The 23,406-nt window shown below is 38.0% G+C and overlaps 1 protein-coding gene across 1 annotated transcript in view; it reads left to right on the top strand.

Moving 5' to 3' along the window:
• Nucleotides 1-655: 655 nt before the first annotated feature.
• Nucleotides 656-23,406, top strand: part of FERMT2 (FERM domain containing kindlin 2) — a gene marked incomplete at its 3' end in the record, with an annotated part of 68,362 nt that continues 45,611 nt past the window's right edge. Inside the window, exons 1-3 of the mRNA XM_079700818.1 lie at nucleotides 656-767; nucleotides 1,180-1,345; nucleotides 21,854-22,087. Of these exons, the coding sequence (XP_079556944.1) occupies nucleotides 1,189-1,345; nucleotides 21,854-22,087 (391 nt within the window). The 5' untranslated portion in view covers nucleotides 656-767; nucleotides 1,180-1,188. The remainder of the gene's footprint in view (nucleotides 768-1,179; nucleotides 1,346-21,853; nucleotides 22,088-23,406) is intronic.

The raw sequence follows: 23,406 nt of genomic DNA, 5'->3' as shown, positions 1-23,406 counted from the left end.
TGTCTCCAGCTCCCAGAGTGCGGCCCCTCTCACCGCCCTGAGACTTTTGGGCTCGCTCCAGGCAAGGGAAGGGGGCGGGGAGACTTTGTTCCCTGCAAACGACATTGCCCTGGGAATTTCCTGTGGCCGTTTCTCACGGACGAGCCCCCTCCGCCGGCTGGAAGTGCCGACACCCACCGTCGCGAGCCCTCGCTGAGCCAGAGACGCGAGCGCGGAACCCAGCGCCCGGCGCCCATCCGCGCCCCGGTGCAAGGCAGCTGCGCTCCCGTGGCTCCCCCTCCTCAGGTCCCGCCGCCGAGAGCCCGGATGTTGGATTCAATCCCTACGCCGGGTCCTTCATTTCCATAAAAGGGCAGCCGCACGGCGGGGCAGAGATTGCTGCCGCCGAGGGCGCCCCCGCCTCCCCCGCACTGCTCGCTCCCCCGCCGCGCGCCGCCCCGCCCCCAGCCCGGGAGTCCGCGCGGCCTCGGCCCCGAGTGCGGCCGCAGGGGACGCGGGGGGAGGGGCGAGGCGGCTGGACCCGCTGCGTGCGCCTTGGCGGGGCGAGGGGGAGGGAGCCGGACTCGGACTGAGGGGGCGGGGAGAGGGGTGGAGCGCGGAGGGAGAGGCGAGGGGCCGCGACGACCGGACTCCATTAGTCTCTCCGGCTGGGACGCAGCGTTTCGCCCGCAGAGAAGGGGACCCACCGCCGCCGCCGCCGCCGGGCGAGCCTTCGCCCCGCGCCTGTTGCCGCGCGAGCCCCGGGCCGGGAGCGCGAGGAGCGCGCGGTGAGGGGCCGGGCTCGGCGGGGACTGAGGGGGAGCGCGGGCGGGGAGGAGGACTGTGGAGCCCGCAGGCGGCGTCTCCCGAGCCTGGGTGCGGCCAGCAGGCGGGCAGGTGAAGCCCGCCGCGGTCCGCTAGGCGAGGGCCGCTAGGCTGGGGCCGCGCGGGGCGGGCGGCGCCGTGTCCGCCGAGGGCCACCGTGGGGCGGGAGCGCGGGGCAGTCGCTGGGAAGGGGCGCGGGGCGCAGGATCCTGCCTGCAGCTGGTCTCGCCGCCTTCTCTCCCGAACTTGGGTTCGTGCGGAAACCCTCGCGTTCTCCGCCTTCTCTCACCTCGCGGCCGACTCTGCGAGTTCGGTGGGATTTGCCTGCCTTTGGGGGAGTGACGCTGACGAGAGCCATTTCCTCCGTGCTTGCAGGAAGGAGCCATGGCTCTAGACGGGATAAGGATGCCAGATGGCTGCTATGCGGATGGGACGTGGGAACTTAGCGTTCATGTGACGGACCTGAACCGCGATGTCACCCTAAGAGTGACCGGGGAGGTGCACATTGGAGGGGTGATGCTCAAGTTGGTGGAAAAACTCGGTGAGTAGCATCCCGGCCGCGTCAAAGTAACGACTACCCAGACTGGGCGCGGGGTTGGGGGGGTGACTTAAGGCGGGAGGACGGGTGGATTTTGGAAATCTTGCTTGGCATCCCGTAAATACTTTTTAAAAAAATGTAAGCTCTTTCAGTATTTAAGCAAATAGACCTTTTTCCCTTTGAATCTTGTTTTGTATCGTTACTCTGAAATTTTCGTAATGTGGTGATTCCAGCCTCCCGATTAATACGCTCAACTGCGTAGTAAAGGGAGAAGATTCCTTAATTCTTTACACTTGCGATTTCACATTAAAAGAAATGAGAAGAGTGCGCAAGTGAATGTTGAGAGGGTTATATTACAGGGTTTGTGGTTATCAATTACTTATCTTCAGTGTACCTGGATGTTGGTGACGTTTGGTATTGAGGATGATGCAAAATCTATTTAAGAATAAATTCTACTGGAAATTGTTCAACTTTGGCGCTGATATGAAGGTCTTGTAGCTGTACTACTACGTGATGGAGTATATTAAAATGTTGCAGTCATCCACTCTTACAAGGGGTAGGGCAGTGTTTGACTACCTATAGTAGTCCGTGCTTTAAGTTATTTCCCGCGTTCGATTTTATATAAATAACAAGCTGGTGCAAGAAATTTGTTTTAAAAAGCAGACATTATTGAACTTATTCGAGATTGACATATTTGCTTAGGTACAAATATATTGATTTAAAGCTGTTGGTTGACTTAAAACTGACTCAGTCTTAAATAATAGGGTATCCAACAATGTGAAGTGTAAGAAAATTTTTCAGTACACATTTGTGATGGATGAAACCATTTTCAGCTGGAAGAATCAACTAAAATGATTCAATAGATGCTTTTATCACAAGAGAAATGCTTGGAGGACTGTTCCTGAGCTTTAATGGGCCATTTGTTTGTAATACAGGTTCTGAAAAGTGGAAATGCATGGCATTATCTTTTTAGGCTTTGTGTGTTTGTCTCTTTAAAACACAGCATTCCTTCTTCTGGCCATTCTGGAAAAGTAGAGAAGTAGTTAGTTATCAGGAAATGTATTTCTTACCAAGGGATTAGTGTATACCTACCACATAAACTTACCGAAATAGTGCTCCAATGTAATTTGCAGTGTAAGACAGCATTCATTTAGGTGGGCCTTCTTTGGATTCCTGCAGGAAGTTTAATTATTGAAGGACCATAAAGAAGCTCCTTGCAGGGTAGCGTCCTCCTTAGGACTGTGCATTGTTTGGTTCTCTGAGACATAACCCAGGACAGAGCCCCCCTGGGTGGCCCTTTGAAAACGAGATTTTGCTGTGTGTTTATCCACTTAACTGTTGGTTAGCATTGTTCTTATCTGATTAATCAATCACTGTGCAGAATATTTCTGAACCTTTTTTGTTCAGCACTAGTGAGGGATTATGTTTAAGGAAGAAAATTTCAAATATAATTGTTTGTATTTCCTTTGTTTTCAACGGAAGCAAGCATTTTCTTCAGAGATTGCTTTATATATGATAAATGGACCTTATTAATACTCCGGTTTCAATAAGAGATATTTCTTATTGTGAAAAAGGACCTGTTGAAGGTGACTGAGATAACTTGTAGTTCTTGAAAGCCAGGCTTTATCTAATGAATAAATAATGACTTCTATATTTATATTGCATTGATTAGAGCTGTTTATTACAGAATCACAGGCATAAATAGAAATACAGAGAAGAAACTTTTTAGACAGAACTGATGTTAATTTGCAGTGACTATAATTTTAATCTTTTAATGTTGATGCATTTTAAATATTTTATGCAGTGAAAAGAAGCCCAACAAGGTAGGAGATGTTGTATACGTGAAAGCCTTACATCTTTCTTGAACTGAGCCAATACTTATCCTCTTAGATTTTGACTTTCAAATAGAAAGTGTTTTTCAGCATAATTCTAACTCTCCTGTTTGGTAAAAAGTAAGGCTAAATGATTTTTTGCTCCTGGTTTTAGGATTAGATACTTTGAATGGCAAGCTGTTTTGTTACCTATTGGCAAATAAATAGAGGAGAAATTCAGGACAGCATTTAAAATTTACAAACCAGGCTACTCAGATTAGAAGAGAACTTTATAATGCTTCAGAGCTGCCTAAAACTGGAATGGCCTGCCTTGTGAAGCCCTAAGTTGTGTTACTGAAGGTACTAAAGGGCAGACTGGATGGTTACTTGTCAAGGAAGTAGATCAGAGCAGCTTGCCGAGTGTAGATAAGAGGTGGAGGTCATGGTAGGGATGAGACAGGGTGTCATGTTGGAGGGGATTGCAGAGCAGGGATGGACAGTTAGCAGGACCAGGGTGCTCTGGCCTCAGAACACTTACGGTGCCGCAAGAACAGCCTTCACCTACGTTTTCAAACTCTGGATGCGTGTTTGATACCCTTCTCATTCTCATCAGAGTGTGTATGAATACCAAAGCATTATGTTTTAAGGCTGTCTTCCATATAATCAGCGGTAGCAATTACTTCTCTGGGATGGATAGAGTCCACGATGACTCCTTCCCTCAACATTGTGTTAAAATTTTGTGTGTATGTGCACATGTGAAATTTTCTGGTTAGAGGCTTCTTAGCTTTCATTAGATTCACAAAGAGGTCTGTGATCAAAAAAAGGGTTATGATACAACACTAAGGTTTGGCCCTTGAAGGTCAGCCTTATTTTGAAAGTACAGTGTTCATCCCAGACTTAGGCACTTTAATTAAGCAAGCTGTAAAAGTAAATAATTGTTCCTTAGAATGTCAACAACATCTTTGTATTTAGTTAGAATTTTATAAAGAACTTGTGTGCTTCTTCAGCTAAGATCATTCAACCATGATTCTTAGATTTATGACTTTCATTCAAAGATCTGAACGATCCCTTTTAAATTTTAGTACACAACACATTTGTCATTCTGCACTAACCTTTTACAAGAAAATAAAGAGTGTATACCATGAAAAGGTGGGCTTTAGGGAATTATATCCTGATGTCACAGAAACTTTTTGCATCTGTGACTTTAGGTTGCTACTAGACAAATAATTTCGACCTCATTCTGAAAATGAAAAGTTACTTCACTTTATTTTGTAAAAAAATCCAGATTAGAAGCTTTAAATAGAATTTTTAAAACTTATTGTACTTTTTGTTAAAAACAGTTTTGAAAGCTTATAGTTGTTTTTTTTCTTTGGGCCGCACCAGGCAGCATGTGGGATCTAGTTCCCTGACCAGGGATGGAACCCACGCCCCCTACAGTGGAAGCACGGCATCTTAACCACTGGATCTCCAGGAAAGTCCTTAGTTTTTTTTGTTTGTTTTTTTTAAGAAAAGAGTTAAAATATAAGACACCAGCGTTAAGGATTATAAAAATAAGACATCAGAGGAAAAAATGATAAAATAATTGTATTCAAAAGTAAATGTTGTAAGGAAGAGGCCCAATTTTATGGGATTCCCTGACGTTCCTCTGGAGATCATTGAGAATTATTAAAACTGTTCTACTCAATAGGATTCAGAGGTTAATAAGTGTTGAGGATTCCAAATGCCAGAGAGATACTTTGTTTCACTGCATTTTATTAGTATCACTTTATAAAAATTGTCTTTTTAGGACTGTGTACAATTAGATCTTTAATTTTCTGGAAAAATTTGTGGTAGTTAGAGAGTAAGGAATTTATTATAACATGGAACTTAGTGAATGGAAATCTCCAGCCAACAGCTCTATGAGGTTGGAGGGAATAGGCTGTGTGATTTCTAAGTTTCTTCTAACTCTGATTCTATGAGTAGGAAGAATGTAGAAGTTGGGTTAAATCAGATTAAATGATAATCCAGAGGAAAAAATGTAAATTGGCAGACTCAGGAGCACCTAAAAAAATATATGGAGTTGACTTAGAAAATTTGAGGAGTATGTTTCTGGATGTAGCCTTTGGAAAGAAGTCATCCTTGCTTTAAAGTGTGTCATGTTCTTGCTATAATAATGAAATAGAGTACATTTGCGTTGGAGTTGCATGTTAGGATTGAGTTAAACTGTGAATTTAGCACACGTGATGACCCTCCCCCCCCAAAAAAGATTTTGGTTCAAATTACCTTAAAAATTCCTTAAAGTCATCATGAAGTATGGTTTCCATACATTCATTCCATCTCACAGAAGTGCAAAATAGCTAGTTTTTCCTTCAGAAACTCCAAAAATAAATTTCTTTAGTTGAGCACCAGATGAAGAAATTGGCTTGCATTAGGGGCTTTGTTACACAAAAATACTTTGAATACTAGGATCAGAGCTTGGCAAGATGCACACAGGGAGAGACACATATGTTACTGGACAGCTCCCTTATACTCCTGCTTAGTGCTCCTTGGGGAAGGTATGCTTATTTCGTGGAATGGTGCTGTGCTGTTGAAATCCTCAGTTTTTCCCCCTGAGAGCTTATGGTTGAATTCACGGAAGTGAAATGTCTACATGATGCAGCTTCACTGCATTCGTAGTGAAATATATTAAGATAAAAATAAATTTGAAAATCTTTTGAAGTGGGGTGGGAGAAACACCTAATGGTGAAATCATATATATTAGAGTGAGTAAAATTTTAGTTAAATATGTACTGTCTTATAAGTGTTTAGAGTACTGTTAATGATCCACAGGAGCTGGACATTGAATTTTATGTTTCTCAGCACATCTTAAGCTCCTTAAAATAAAGGGCAGTATGTAAATTTTACTGAAATTCTCATAGCACCTAATAAAGTATAAGCTATTCCTTGGATACATTATGTGTGGTTTGCTCCCGTGTTTTATACCCAGTTTTTAAAAGATCAACAAATACTGTTTGATTCCAACTAGAGTTAACTTATTTATAGAGGCACTAGAAAGAATATATCTTTTTTATTCAATTTCTTAGAAAAGATCTTGTCAGAAATGTCTATTAGCTATTGAAGAAGATTGAAAGAAAATTTAAAGTTTTGTTTTTTACCTTCAACTACTTATTTTTTGAAATTTCAAACTTACAAGTTCAAGAATAATAACTGTGAACACTATAATCTTCATCTAGACCATCAGTTAACATTTTGTCATTTGGTTTCTCTGTACACGTAAACACATACACATTTTTTGGGAACCATTTGAGGTAGTTGCACACATCATAACCCTTCATCCATAAATACTTAAAATATGTATCACCTAAGAACAAGGACTTTCTCTTAGGTATTACGTTACAGTTATCAAATTCAGGAAATGTAATATTGATTCAGTACTAACAGGTCTAACATGTTCAATACTAATTGTCTGGCATGCATCCGTATTTCAGATTTGCCAGTTGTTCCAGTACTGGCCTTTGTCTTTTCCATCCAGGATTTCATTCTACATTTAACTGTCACTAAATTGACCTCTTTACTTAGTTTCCTTTAATATACACAATGGCTACCAAGTTCGGAACCATAGGAGAGTATGTAATATGTGGCCTATTAATATTACATTAAGATACGTGTAAAGCAATTGTACCTGTTTTCAGACTTCATAGCCATCCTGTGGAACAGTTCCTTAGCCTTTGTCTTTTCAAGACATTGTTTTACCTTTTTTCAATGATAAGATTCTTTATCAGTGTGAATTTCACTTAGAATGATATTTTTATAGGTTCTTTTTCATACACTTTTATCTTTAAAGTTCAGTTTTCTTCTTAGCTTTCTATTGGATAAGGTACAGATAATAGTTTTAGACATCATTGGGTATAGATTTCCCATAGTGTTGGTTGTCTTTAGACTGTAGTAAATGTTAATGCATCCATAGAATAATAAATGATATTCTGGCTCTGCCACATATTGGTTTGTGTGATCACTGGACAACTAATCCAATCTGCTGAGTGGGTTTTGACATCTGTAAAATGCAAATTTAAGAAAACTTTCTCATAGGTCTTGGTGGGAAAAGAGATACTACATGTGAAGATGCATTACATGGACTCTTTGTGCTATACAAATGAGAGTGGCATTGAAAGTCCCTGAATACCCTGAACTGGGGGTGGGGGTCCGGGAGGGACTCCTTTTGAAAGGAGTTAAGATATAATCTAGACTGTTTAATAGTGGAGAATTGTACTCCTCAGAAGGAGTCTAGTTCGGGACTGCTTTGTGCTCTCACCGCCTAAACAGCAAGGAAAATAGCTATCATTCCGCTCTTTCGTTCACTTCCAAACACACCTGCCCCTGTAATGTAGCAAAGAGCTATTTAACTACTGTTTTCATGAGATTTCTGAAATGGAATGGACCAACAAGTGGACGATGGTATTCCAGAGATTTGAAAAATTTATAACCACGAAGGCCTCAGTAGTATGTTTTTTATTCACTTAAAACAAAGGAATGATATAAAATTGTGTCTTGGCATATGAAAACATTAAGCCCATTTAGAAACTAATGAAAGTGGTTTAAGAAAAAAGCTAACATATTCAGTATTTTTTTTTTTTTTTTTTTTTTTTTGCGGTACGCGGGCCTCTCACTGTTGTGGCCTCTCCCGTTGCGGAGCACAGGCTCCAGATGCGCAGGCTCAGCGGCCAATGGCTCACGGGCCCAGCCGCTCCGTGGCATGTGGGATCTTCCCGGACCGGGGCACGAACCTGTGTCCCTTGCATTGGCAAGTGGACTCTCAACCACTGCACCACCAGGGAAGCCCCATATTCAGTATTTTTATTTGAATAATTATATTACTGAAATAAAAATTAATAATGCTGATGCCACTGTACATTACAAAATGGTATATATGCCCAGTGTGAGGTAAACAGATATTCTAAAAGAATATTATAAAATAATTTTTTAAATGAGATGTGACATTCTATACTGGGGTTTGTGGTTACAAATTCATATCCAGTATAATTCATTTGTAACAAATTTTTGCATAATTGCATTTTTTGCTTGTTAATTTTTTCTTAATGTCAAGCTTACTGAGGTATAATTTACATATAGTAAAATTCATACTTTTTAGTATAATGTGCTGAGTTTTGACAAACCCATGCAGTCATGTAAAACAATCACAATCAAGATATAGAGCTTTTCCAGCACTACAAAAAATGTCTTTGTGTTGCTTTTTAATCAGCCCATCCCCTCAACCCCAGCTTCTGAAAACCACTGAATGCCTTTTCTAGAATGTCATATAAATGGAACCATGTAGCTTTGAGGGTGGTTTCTTTTGCTTAGTATAATACATTTTATTTTATTTAAAAAATATTTTTAGCATAATACATTTTAGATTTGTGTGTATCAGTATTTTGTTGTTGTTGTTGTTGAGTTATAGTTCATTGTATGGATGTGTACCACAGTTTATCCATCTACCACTTGTTTCCAGTGTTTCCAGTCTACCAGTGTTGTTTCCAGTTTGGGGAGATTATGAATTGGACTGTTGTAAACATTTCCATGAATGTGTATTTTCATTTCTCTTGAATAACTACCAAGGAGAGGGATTGCTGGGTAGTATCCTAAGTATATGCTTAAATTTATTTTTTGAATTTTATTTTATTTTATTTTTTATGCAGCAGGTTCTCATTAGTTGTCTATTTTATGCATGTTAGTGTATACATGTCAATCCCAATCTCCCAGTTCATCCCACCACCACCACCACCCCCACCCCCACCCCCACCGTCCCCCTATGCTTAGATTTTTTAGGAAACTGCCAAGCTTTTCCGAAGTGACCACATCATTTTGCATGCCTATCAGCATGGTATAAGAATTGGAAAAAAATTTTGTGAGAGTTCCAATTGCTGTCAGTCCTCCCTTAGCACTTGGTATTGTCAGGTGTTTTTGTTTTTGTTTAGTCTAATAAAGTATGTAGTGGTATCTCATTATGATTTTAATTCACATTTCCCTAATGACTAATGATGGGAAGCTTTTCACATGCTTATATGTCATCTGTATATCTTAGTGAACAGTCTTCATATCTTTTGCCTATTTTTTTAAATTGTGTTGTTTGTTTTCTTACTGAGTTTTAAGAGTTCTTTATTCTAGATACAAGTACTTTATCAGATACGTGTTTTGCAGTATTTCCTCCCAGTCTATGGCTTGTCTTTTTATTTTAACAGTATCTTTCAGAGAGCAAAATTTAAAAATTTTGAGGAAGTCCATTTTATCAAGTTTTTTCTTTCCTGGATTGAACTTTTAAAAAATTGTCTCATGCAAGGAAATTGGCCTAGTCAAGGCCTCAAAGATTTTGTCCTGTAAGTTGCATAGCTTCTGTCTATTTGTATGTTAATAAGGAGGAATATGTGAGGTACAGTAGTGAAAATGTATTAGAAATAATTGCATCATATCAATTTAAAATAATTACAACTTTAATTTGGTAGAATCTGGGGTGTAAAATAATAGTCCAATGAAAACTGGTTTATCATCAATCTACTAGAAAAGTTAGATTTTTTAGAACTTTAGTCATAAAAATAAATCTATAGTAAAGCATCATTGAATAATAAACGTTTTAGGGTTTAATATTATAGAAAGAATTAAGTCTGGATTCCAATCCTGACCATCCCACTTAATAGCTATGTGATTTTTTTAAAGTTTTTAAGTCAGGGTTTTCACATTAAGGATCTCAGTTTCCTTATTTATACAATATAGATAAACACAGAATAAGCCTTCATTTATGTTTGTTCCCTTACCTTTGTAATGTTATTAGAGTTCTTTGAAAATTATTTTTCAAGTATGATCTTTCTCTAAACTGGAAGATAAACTAAAACAGTACTGTTGTGTATAAAAGGTCATTATTTGAATCCTGGTCTACCTTCCTTCATTGAGAATACTACACTGTTTATTCATAGTGACTCAGAGTTACGTGGTAAAATGTTTTGAACATTTTATTTTCTGATATTTTCTCTCAGTTTCAATAATTTTGCTTCTAAGTGAATCAGTGTTCTTAAGAGAAGAAGATAAGCAATAAATCATTGAAATGTGGAGTTTACATTTCAATTTCCTTTCCTTTCACGATTCAGTTTTCAGACTTGATTATCTACTATTTAGTTGTATAAGGACGATCCAGTTTCAGTGTATCCTTGGGCAACCCTTATACAGTTTTCAAGGTTATGGAGCTGATAACTTTCGGCCCAGAGGAGGTGACATTTGCTTTGGAATCTGTAGTGAATCTTTTCTGAGATATTTACCTATCTTATATTATGCTGTAACTAAAAACTACATTAAGTATTTTAAAGATCAATTGTGATGTTAAAGCATCAGTGTATTGATGGTTTTGATATCTTTTCTTAATGGAACACTCAAGGTTATGAATAAAACACCAATAAAGTGCCAGCATTATTTATTGTAGATGAAGATGTCTGTTGGATAAGTGCCTCCCAGCTTATTGTTCCTTAATGCAGTTCCTGAATTTCATAACCTTTGAAATTAAAAATAACTTGAAGAAAGCAAACAATTGCTGTATCATTTTGAGGTTTTATGCAAGGTGTTGATGAAATCTGTTGCTGTGATAGAATGCCCTTGTTGTGGACCACAGACTGTGGGAGGGCCTCCTGACTGTGTCACAGTCCTGACTTTACCATATTCTAGCTGTGCAGCTCTGTGACCTACCTGTCTGTGCCTCTGCTTGCTCATCTGTAAAATGGGAATAATAATAGTATCTTTATCCTAGGATTATTATAAGGATTCAGTTAGTTAATATATATGAAGTGTTTTAGAATAGCCTTTGTAAATGTAGCTATGTTGATGATGAAATGTAGCTGTGTAAAATGTTCCCTTTTACTGAGCTAGAGAAATAATATTTTATAAAAGATTGAGAAAGTGTCATTTATAAAGGTAAGCCAAATAGTACTGATTTATCCTCTACCATATTAGGAATGCATTTTAACTTTATTATGCTAACTTGCATCACTATGGGTAATATTTTTAAAAAGTATAACATGTTTTAAACACAGTAGATTTTATGCTTCAATATGTACAAAATTATAGATGAACTATGCTTAAATGGAGGGTATTTCCAATAAATTTAATATTCTGGTTTAGGCAAGTGCCTTCTTTAAAAGGTGAACTTTGTTAGTGTTTAAGAACTTAAGTCTAAGACATGCCACTTAGAGTTATATATGACCTTGGCATGTTATTTTAACCTCTCCTGATTATTAGTCTCATTTAACCTTAACCTTAGTTTACTTCCCTGTTTCTTGGAGTTACTCAGTTAACCAGCTGAGTATGGTGTTAAAAGTATTAACAGAATCCCTGGTAATAAGTAGACTGCCTATATTAAGAGCTCAAAAAATGTTATCCTCAGTTGTCCTTCAAATACTGTGTAAACCTAAAACATAAATTTGAACTGTGGATTGAGGTAGGCTAATTCATTTTCATTGTATTTATGTAGTACTTAACCAGAAACCCCTTCTTATTTTCTTGCTTTTGTAAGTTTTGTTTAATGGTTCTGAACTCCGAATGTATTCCCCGAAGCCACACTGCCTTGGGTTTAAATACTGGCTTCACTCCCTATAAGCTTCGTGACCTCATGTCAAGTTATTTAGCATTGCTGTGACTTAGTTTCCTTACAAGTAAAATGGAGATAGTGGTATACTTACCTCATAGGGTTGTTGTGAGGATTAAATGAATACATATGTGTAAAGCACACAGTGGCACATAGTAAGTTCTGTTAGAGTAACTGGTGTTATTTTATTGAGGGTCCTAATGGACCTCTGGGATATCTCACTATTAAATATCTTACCTTATGAGTTTGGGGAATAAATGCCTTAAAGAACTTAGACTAGGAAAGAGGGGCTTTAGAGCAAGAGGAGACATTCGCATGTAAATATTCCTACCTAAAGTCTGTACACTCATATTCTGTTTTCAATAGGTTAGAGAAGTTTATAACATGAGACTTTTTTGGGGATTAAAGAGGTACATGAACTTGACCTCATCAGTAGTAGCAGCAAGCAAAACGTTTATGGAGGGCCAACCATTATATTAGGTAATGGGACATAGTCCCCACTCAAAATGTGAGCAGCTTTCTAGTACCAAAATGAAAACAGAAGATTGCTTTGAGTTGACAGTCTGGTTGTGAAGTGCCAAATAAGTGGTACAGGAAGGTGGTGGAGATTTAGAAGCATGAACAGAGACTGACTTTATTTAAAGAGGGCCAGGGTGAAAAGTTAGGAAGAAAGGCATTCTGGATTGAGGATTGCGGTGTTTATGGTGTTCTGGAGACCAGCTTAGAGAAGTAGAAGATAATAATTATAGAGAGGAAAGATATAGTTAAGTAAGTGAGGAAATGATATTCTGTTCTATTATTCCTTCACTCACCCACTTAATGTTTTAAATGAGAACCTGCTGAATGCTGGATACCATACTATGAATGGGAGAGACAAGAAGTGAACAAAATTAGCTTATTCCTTACACTCATTCAACTTATAGTCTTAGGGGCAAGGCAGTCTTTAAATAAGTAATTGCTATAATGTGATGAGTGTTAGGATAATTGAAATAGTTATGAGAGTATGTACTGGGGAACCTGACCTAGTCAATGGGGAAGGGTTTCTGGAGGAAATTACTTTTAAAACGAGGGCTGACGGTAGAGTAGGAATTAGCCAGAAGAGTGACAGAGGATCTTCGCATGGGGGCATGGGATAAAAGAACAACAGGTTGGGAGAAGATGAGAAGTCCCAGCATGAGAGCATGGGAACAAGGGAAGGCTGCCATTTGAGGAACTGAAAGAAGTCTAATGATGATATAGGCATGGTCCTGGGGAGCCCATGACTTGACAGGCTTAAGAAATAAGCAAGTGCTTGAAGTGCATTGTAAACCAGGTTTAAAAGACTTAGTGTTGTACTAAGAGCTGTGAGATACCAACAATAGATTTTAAATTGGAAGAGACATTGGATCTTTACAATTTGGAGTTCATCATGTACATATGTGTCAGTAACATAAGATACAAGCAGTAATAAACCTCTTGGATTCCAAGAAATATTTTTTCAGTAGTCTGCACTCCAGTCCTGTATTAGAATTTGTTTCTGAGATAAATTTTAAATGTCAAAGCCAATAAAATATTCTTAAGTTACTTCTTTTTTGAACTATAGAATAGCTAGTGCCTTTGACCAACTTGAAAAGACAAATCCAGTTATTACCTCTGTGAGTCAAATACTAACTGATACATTCAGCCTTGATGTTAACTCCCTTAAAATTTGTTACATGTTGACATTGCATGGACTCTGAGTCCAGTCTTCTAGGAACTAAGTCAAGTTGAACCAAATTAGTAGTAAGCCATTGGATTGGATAGAAAGCTACCCACCCTCTGGAAATGAATAAGTGACATGACTTCTATTTGTGCGCACTCTGTAATTGCATGCATGTATGTCATCTGGTAAAGCTTCTTAACTACTTTGAGTTAGTATATTTTGTAATAGGAAATAATTGATATTGAAATTGATAAACATTATTTTGGGTTTGTGAGTAACTTCAGAAGGCCATTTGTAAACTTAGTTGATTTTGTTTTGTTTTGATGAGTGAATTCCTACTTTTCAATCAAGTTAGCTATGTCAAAGAAACATCAGTTAGTCACTTTTTAATCAGGAGTTTAGTTTCTAAATGTTTTTGAAAACTGGGTGATGCATCTGCTTTAGTCAGTCATTGAAGTCTTAATGTAAACCAATAATTTTCTTAAGCTAAAATTGAATGGGGTACTTTAATTGAAATAATTTGGCAATTTGAATGATATGTAAAGTTTGAAGCAGTTTACTGCTTATGCTAACAGATGAAAAACATCTTTTTTAAGAAAAGGACATATCAGATTTTTGGAAACCATCAGTATTTTGCACAGTTTCAGTATGCACATATTTCAGTTATCATGGTTTAGTTAACATCAGTTATCCAACAACATGGTTCACATTTTAGTTACCACCATACTTTGAGTAATTGCATAAAGTACCAGCTTTGCTTCTAGCTCTTCAGTCTACAATTCACTGTGTCAATAACATGTGTATCATGATCAGTGACCAGTCATACCACATATTTCAGTCTGTCCATGATTGGTTACTGTATATTTGTGTTCATGCATAGACAGCATATGTAGTTGTGTTGCTTCTTTTTCTCCCACTGATAAACTCATGAGATTTTTTTTTAATGGATAACTGAAAGAGGGAGTTGGTCAACAAAGATAAATGTGCAGCAGAAAAATCCAAAAAGTGGTGATGCCAGAACTGAAATTTGAATCAAGCATAAATGGAGTTATAGAAGAAACAGCTCACCATGGGAATGTGGGTGCTGTTGCCATTTGAGAGACTCTAGATATACAGCCAGAGGAATTTAGTGAAGGCAAACTTATTGACATAAATGAGATAAGTGGTATGACAAAAAAGACAAAGATGTCTCAGAGGAAGTGACACCAGCAAAAAATTGCATATTAAAGGAACTCTCGGAGATATAGCATGGCATTGAAAGTATGCAGGATAAAATGTTGGAAATTGCTCCAAACCTAGAAAGGAGTGTGATAATTTGCCAGGGCATAGACAAGTAGTATTTAAACTATTCTTGGGGACTTCCCTGGTGGTCCAGTGGGTAAGACTCCACGCTCCCAATGCAGGGGGCCCGGGTTTGGTCCCTGGTCGGGGAACTAGATCCCACATGCATGCCTCAACTAAGAGTCCACATGCTGCAACTAAGAAGTCTGCATGCTGCAGCTAGAGATCCCTCATGCAGCAAGACCTGGTGCAGTGAAAATAAATAAATAAATGAATAAAACTACTCTTGGTAAGTTTTTACAAAGAAGTGTAACACTTCTCAGTATTTCTAATGTTTTAAATTACAGTACAGTAAATAACCAGTTTTATTATTTTTTCATTTGCCTGTATACACTTAAGAGTTTACATGTTGCCTGCATATTACAAATATTTATTGGTTTAATTCTATGTGCCAGGCCCTGGGCTCTGCCTTTTTAAAAATTTATTTATTATTTATTTTCAGCTATTTTGGGTCTTCATTGCTGCACGCGGGCTTTCTCTAGTTGCGGCGAACGGGGGCTACTCTTCCTTGCGGTGCACGTGTTTCTCATTGTGGTGGCTTCTCTTGTTGTGGAGCACGGGCTCTCGGCACACGTGGGCTTCAGTAGTTGTGGCATGAGGGCTCAGTAGTTGTGGCTTGCGAGCTCTAGAGTGCAGGCTCAGTAGTTGTGACGCATGGGCTTAGTTGCTCTGCGGCATGTGGGATCTTCCTGGACCAGGGATCGAACCCGTGTCTCCTGCATTGGCAGGTGGATTCTTAACCGCTGCACCACCAGGAAAGTCCCTGGGCTCTGCCTTTGAGGTACAAGATAAATAAGATCAAAGACCCTTAATCGAGTGGAAGAAGGTAGTTACATAAAATCAATTATAATGAAGTGTGGTATATTATTCAGAGTGCTAAGATGTACGTAACTGCTTTAACAGGAGGGTCAGTGAAGGCTTGGAGATGGTAATATTTGGTTTTTGTGTAGGATTTTGTCAGCTTGATGAGGGGGGAAGAGAAAGGTATCCAATCAAGGACGCACAAAACATCAAGTTGTTTCACAAACTGGGCCAGAGCATGAGCTGTACCTGGGGATAGCCAAGCAGTGTGGGGCACAGATAGTTAAGGTTTGTGTAGCCTGCTAAGAGGTGATAAAACACTTCAGCAACAGAAGGACCTGTAAAGTTACGTAGAGAAGTAAAATGATCAAATTTGCATTTTAAAAGATAACTCAGATAGTTTTGTAAAAAATGGGATTATAGTAGTTCAGACAAGAGATGCTGAGGGCTTAAGCTAAAGCAGTGTAATAAAAAGAAAGGAAGGGACAAATTTAACAGCTGTTTGAGAGGTAAATTCCATAGTACTTGGATAGAAAGAAGAGCTGAGGAAGAAACTAGACCTTGGAGAGAGAGATTCAATTTTAAAGATTTAAAGATTAGGTTAATATAATTACTATATGTATGATCTTGGTGTAGTCTCCCTTAATTTGTTGAATGGACGGGGTGAGTGGGGGACAGTTACTGAATTATGGAATATTTACATGCTTCATTGCTAGTGTTTCCTTTTTTCATTTTATTGATTAACAAACAAAAGTATATGTCAGCTGAGTTAGCTCTGGGACTTTTTTTAAAGCAGTCTGTTTCTGCTTTTCATAGCTGTGGAAAATCAGGAATATACTTCTTTCTAGTATACTAATAATCCTATTATAGTAACTGATTCAGTCATAGATAACGTTGTAGTAATGTAGTATAGAATACACTGCTGAGAGTCTGTTGGGGATTATTCCTCTAGAATGAAGCGTAGTCTGGAAGGGAGGGTTACTCTTCTAGAATAAGATTAAAAATAATTGAGGAATTTACTTCTGGTCTCTGTAGAACAGTCTTAAAGAAGAGAGGAATGACTTGGAAGTTATTTCAATTATTTTTAGATGATAGAGTATTCATTTTATATAATTCTAGTTTCTAATGTAAAATCAAAAGTGGTTAATTACATTATTTTTCTAAATTGCGTCTTTGCAGTTGATACCTGTTTGTGTTCTTCACTTATTTTGAACTCAGTTTAATTTTGCATAGTACTATACGCATTCTTCAAATAGTAAAATAGCTACTAACCATAACCTTTTTGAGTTTTATGGTCTGTAGCTGCCATTGTTAAATCAGTTAAAGACATGCATAATATAAATATTCCTTCACACTTGGTGTTTCGAGAGTGAACCGATGAGTGACTTTGTAGTGTTGGCCGGTTCTAGGAAGGACCTCCTGAAACCAACCCTCACTTGAATCACAGTTTCCATGGTGTAGTCCTTAATTATCTGGTGTAATCCTTATCTTTCTTAGGATATATCTTGAATTGATTAGCTTCTTGGTGTATGGTGGGGACTGGAGTCCATTATATATAAATAAATTGACATTCCAAAGTATGGATAGTATTGGAACAGAGAAATGGAGTGGTTTGAGTGACTATTTCCCCGTAGTTCTTTGAGACCCTAATGAACTAGCAGTCTTATAGGAAATAGGTATTTAGGAGTGAGGAAGAGGGTAGATTGGACATCTGTAGGGAGGTAAAGAAATTATTAAATAAAGTGGAAATACCAGGTCTCTGTGTGCCTGGGAGACAGAGTTTGTTTACCTTGGGCAGAGCTGAGTGAACATAAATTTAGTCTGTGAGCCCATTTTTTCATGCTGACTCTTCAGTTGAGATATCAGTTAGATACCTATTAGAACTGGATTCTGATCTTTCTGCCACTGTCTGCGTCCCTCACTTGGACTGTAAGTGACTCTTTGATGGGAATTCTTACGTAACTAATTATATATTCCCATGGCCTAGTTTAGTGTCTGGCATATGGTAGGTCCTTGGAAAATGTTTATTGATTCATTTATTGGTTGTGTACCTGAAGAGCAACACTTCGTCCATTTTGCCTGTTTCCTTTTTTGAAGGTCTGAGTGATTAAAAACAAGAACAAGAGGGCACATCCTAAAAACAAGGGAGCAGTATCCTCAGCTGCCTCACCTCTGAAATTAAAAGGAGTTTGGGAGGAGAGAGACCTAAAAGAGTGAGAGTGAGGAGTTCTTAAGAACAAAAGATTATGTGATCGAAAAGCAAAATTAATATATAATGTCCTTTACATTTCAATAAACATTAGGGATAACATTATAGAGATAATTTTTTAAACTTACTTAAGCATTAATTTTACTTGTAGACCTTGTCTTTACACATTATTGGCAATAACATTTCATTAGAAACATCAGAATAGTTGTATGTTTCAGGAATTAGAGAGGAAAGCAGAAGGTAAAGCTCTTCTGTTTTTAGGAGCTTTAGTAGAGGAAAGAAACCTTGGCCTAAGACAACAAATTGTAGCTGGGAATGAGGAAGGAGGCCAGTTAATTCTTGGAGTTTATGGAAGGATGAGGAGGGAGTAGCCAAGTGCCCTACTTTAGCCGGAAGCCCTTGTCTCCCTCACAGCTTACCAGCAACATTGTCTTTCTTCCTCTCCATCCAACCCACAGTCTGCAGGTGCCACTTAGCAGTTTTCCTTACATCTCTAGTTGAACATCAACCATATATTCTGCAAAAGCCTTATATCAGTTTAGTGTAATATTGCTAGTAGTATACTTTGGGCTATTTTAGATTTGAGTAACAGTCTGGAACCTATTTATAATGTTTCTTTGTGGCAAATCTAAATTCTAAGACTTAAAAGAACTTTTGGAACATAATCATTTCATATAGGAGGGATTGTCTTGAGCGAAAGAAGAGGAAAAATTCACTCCCCTGCTTAAAATCAATTTCTAGACCCACACCCAGAGTGGTTTGGGCTGAGTCCAGGCATTACTCTATTTGAAAAGTTGCTCAGATAATTCTAATGCCAAACAAGCTGAAAAACACTGCTCTAGTGGCTTCTCTCACACACATAATAAAAGCTAAACAACTTTATGATATACAAGGCTTCTGCCGAGCTCTCTGATGCTTCACCTCCTCAATTCTAGTCATATTGACCTTGGAAAGATGCTGGAACTTTGTTCTTCTCATCACTGTATCTCTAGCCTAGAATAGTGCCTTCTGGCACATAGTAAATGTTCAGTAGATATTTGTGGAATTAATGAATATTTTATAGATGCTGTTTGTTCTTCTTCTGTAGTAGTGATTATCTTATAATTAATGCTGATTAGGTTGCTGGTATTTTGAGTCTTCAAGAATGCTACCAAAAATTATACAATTTGAACATATGTTACAGGCTCCCATAGTCCAACCATTCTATCTTCTAACACTGACTACTTCTTTTGCTGTCAGAATGCCTGCTTTTCTCTGTTTTTGTCTCTTGGCATGTGCCCTATCGACACTTAAGATCTTTTCTGGTGTCCTGTTTCTGCTTTTATTTGGGGTAATTTTTCTTACCTATATTGTTACTTATCTACTATTTTCTGTGGGTAAAAAAGACTGATTTTACCAGTGTTGCCAGTCAGTAAAAGATTTTCTCTCTTTCTGTGGGTAAACAAACTATTCATAGGTTTCTAGTACACAATCTTTGGATTATATGTCCTTCTTGTCAATGTTTATTCTTATTGGATGCAGGGGTGCTGTTCCTTTGGTGTAAAAAACCAAGGTGGAATTGACGGGGAGGGTTAAATTTTTAAAGAGGAAGATCACGGGAAGTACCTGTTTCTGAAGTCAGCGTTTGAAGCCTAATTGATGCAAAGTTGAGATTTTATTGCATCTGGGCCTACAAAGTCTTTCTGTAAAAGTCCATGTAGTAAATATTTCAGCCTTGGTGAGTTAACTGCTTGAGTGTAGGGTGGCCAGCCCGTGCGTGGCAGCTGGGGAAATGCTGGGAATTTAATGGCCCTAGGAGCAACCCTCAACCAAGGAATTGGATAGATGCCCCAGCTTTCTCCTTCCTTAGGGGGATAATTCTAAGTCATAGTCTATGTAATTCCCCGGAGGGTATCTCACAGGACTGAACTCCAGTTATCCACAGAAGTTAATGAATCCTTCATAGACTTTTCTCCCTCTGTTTCTCTTTTCCTAATCCCCCAGGTATGCTTCCTGGGGTTCCCCCCCACCCCCCCCGACCCCAAATAAGCTACTTGTGCCAAAGTTCTTATTTCAGGATTGTCTTTTGATTTAAGTCAAAGGGAACCCAAATGACTTAAGTCAGTATTTACAAAACTATTATTATTATTAGCGGTGTACAGCTTTTTCCTCTCTTCTCCCCCCACTGGGAATATATGTTGTAGCTTCCTTAATGGTTGATATTGGCAGCAGAAGTGAATGGATTGAGACATGGGGAAGAAAGTACAATCAATTAATTCAGCTCAGCTCAGCCTTGCTCTGCTTGGTTACTATCATTCTTTACAAATCATCTTTTTCTGCCTTGGGTTCTTTATTCCTGAAGAAAAAAGTAAACCATCTGTAACGTGTGTGACATTTACCTCATAGTATATGAAAAGGTCCCAACCTTGGTTGTGTTCTTGTGAGCTAGATCAGATTTGCTGTTTCTAAAATTTAGTTGATAAATTCTGTGCTGGATGGGACTTCCCTGGTGGTCCAGTGGTTAAGACTCCATGCTCCCAAGGCAGGGGGCCTGGGTTCGATACCTGGTCAGGGAGCTGGATCCCACATGCCACAACTAAGACCCGGCACAACCAAATAAATAAATAAATATTTTAAAAAAATTCTGTGCTGGAAAATAATTTAAGATGCAGGGTACTATATACATTGTGTCACAACTAAGTAAGTAGTAGTAAAATATGTGTTTCTGCAGCCAAACTTCAAGTAACATAATTGACTGGGCTTTCCCAAAACAAATATTGAAATTTCAAAATGGCAGTATAATCACAAGTAATTACAGTTATCCCATTAAAGTACTTACTAATTAAAATATTTTTTTAAAATGTCTGGGGGAATTGAAAGTCTTTTTCCCACCTGTGATGTGTTTCTTCCATAATGAGGAGAAGTTAATTATATCAAGTAAATTTCACCATTATAGAAAGTGTTTCTAGGCTCATAATCAGTGTGGTGGTTTGATTTTTTACTCTGAAGCTTTCTGGTAGACAGGTGTTAAAAAACCATTTCAGGTTAGTGTATACTTTTAAATTTATCTTCTTAAAATTGACCAATTCTTTTTAAAACTGTATTAAAATGAACATGATAATCATGATAATACTTCTCATTTTTTTTTTCTTCCCCTGCAAAGCTTTGTTTGGCTAATACTGTTTTTTTTTTTTTTAATATCCTCTCCCCCTTTTTTGGTTCTTAGTTTATCATATAATTGATCCAAAAAGTCTTTACTTTTATTGCTACTTTAAGAACTAGCTAAAGTTGGCTTTTATTTGCAAGTTTATTGTTATGATCTGCTGTATCTGGGGGTAGCCAAGTCTTGTGTAAATTATACTCTTTATTTGTTATAAATTTATTTTCATTTAATTTAATTGCATGAGGATGTTAAAGAGTATAACAGATACTAATGTTTTCTCTTGTACCAAAATATATTGGACAGTGTGACTTATAAGTTACTTTTCTTGGAATGTATTTGGGTGTGTGGTTGGGAGTGTAGTTTTTTTGTTTTTGTTTTCTCTTAATAAGTTATTAAGTGTTACTCGTGGATGTTTTCTTTTCCAGTCTCTTCTTTACCTAGGATATTGGGTTTTTGTTCACTTTGGTTCCATCTTACTTTTCACCACTCATTAACCTCAGCATGCCTCTGCAGCCTCATATACCTCACACCTATTTTATCATCAGAATATTGTCCATTCCTCGAGGCTGGGCTCAGAATCCACCAACTCCACCTCATCATGAATCCTTCTGATTCTAGTCCCCAGGGTTCTCTTTGTTCTCGGAATGCCTACAGAGAGTACTTACTCTCTTCGTCATTTGTGTGTCCCCCTTAAGCATTACTAGTTACCCTGTGTATTCTGCCTCAGCTCCCTTCTATACTAGCTTTCAAGGGCAGAATGTTTTCTCAGCTATTTAGTATTTCTTTTGTACCTATCACAAAACAGGCACTTAGTATTTAATTAGTTGATCATATTAAATACCCAGTTATTTAGTTTTCTGCTTATGATTTCTCTCAAGGTGATCTTGATGATTTTTAGAAGTGTTTTGTTTGTTTGTTTAACAGATGTAAAAAAAGATTGGTCTGACCATGCTCTGTGGTGGGAAAAGAAGAGAACTTGGCTCCTCAAGACACATTGGACCTTGGACAAGTATGGCGTTCAGGCAGATGCTAAGCTTCAGTTCACCCCCCAGCACAAGCTGCTCCGTCTGCAACTTCCCAACATGAAGTATGTGAAGGTGAAAGTGAATTTCTCTGACAGAGTCTTCAAAGCTGTTTCTGACATCTGTAAGACTTTTAGTAAGTATTAGATAAATTCATGAAATTATGAGTTGCATGATATGTATATGACTGATGACTGACATTGAGTTTATCTCAAGGAGTAGGGATTGGGGTGAGCTACCTGTGTTTGTGTATTTGTGAAATTATTACTTTATTCTTTAAAGTTTTTATATTACTTTAAGGTAAAGAAATGTTGAGTTATGGTAGAACAGGAGGTGTCTAGTATTTCCTTATTAGAAATACATATTATTTAATGCCTCATTCTGATGACTTTATTTTTATGGGAAGGAGAAGGGAACAGGCAATTATTTTCAGAGTGATGTAGCTTTTGTAGTATTTCCGTTAACGTAAGTCAGTATTCGATTTTAGTGATTCAGGCAGATTGTGTTCTTTCATTGAAGGCCTGACATAGCTCCTAAGGAAATGACCATGAGTGTTGTCGTCCTTAACCAGTCTACAATTTGAAAACTCTTGTAGCAGTTCTGTTTATGTTTTCTGAAATGAGATGTAGATTACTTTTGGCTGACCCAGTTCTGTCATATGACAGGAAATATTCAACCATCAGAGAAAATGTGAACCATTGTCATTATCATTAGTACGTAACTCCATTGTACCATAGATTTGGGGGAGATACAGGACGTTACTGTTTTGTTCTAATGACTCAAATTATAAGGTTTTTTTTAATGTTTAATGGAATTTCTAAGACAAAAATTAAAATACAGAAAAATACAAAGAATTATGTAACATTTACCTAAATCCTATTATCTAGAATTAATAGCTGATATTTTATCATTTTGCTAAACTATTTTTTAAGTCAAAATAATATAGGTAAAGTTCTTGATTCATATTCTCCTCTAATCTCTTCACAAAGCAACTACTGCATAAGGTTAATATGTATCTTCCAGTACTTTTGGAAATACGTAAACATACATACATGTATCCACATCTGTGAGTGTATATATCCAAAAACAAAACTTTCCTGCAGTTGCTGTGCAGGTATCTTCTTAATGCCGTTTTGCACGAGTGTGGAGGAATTTCTCTTTTGTGTTTGTGTGGAAGTAGAAAGTAGAATTGCTGTGTTTTAAGTGTACACATAATTCATTTCAGATACCGTCAAATTGCTCTCCCAAGTGGTTATACCAGTTTACATTCCAACCGTCAATGTGTGAAAACCCATTGCCTCAAGTTGTCACTAACACTTGAATGTTGTCAGTTTTTAGTGTTTGCTTCTCTGAGTGAAAAAATACAGTATTTCATTTTAGTTTATAAAGATAACTATTTTTTTATGTCTTTACTGGCCATTTCAGTTTCTTTTTTGAATTGCCTGTTTATATCAT

Source organism: Hyperoodon ampullatus (assembly GCF_949752795.1).
Source record: "Hyperoodon ampullatus genome assembly, chromosome: 3".
NCBI lineage: Eukaryota > Metazoa > Chordata > Mammalia > Artiodactyla > Ziphiidae > Hyperoodon > Hyperoodon ampullatus.
Note: the sequence above shows the minus strand (reverse complement) of the source record. Positions and strands in the feature narration are given on the sequence as shown.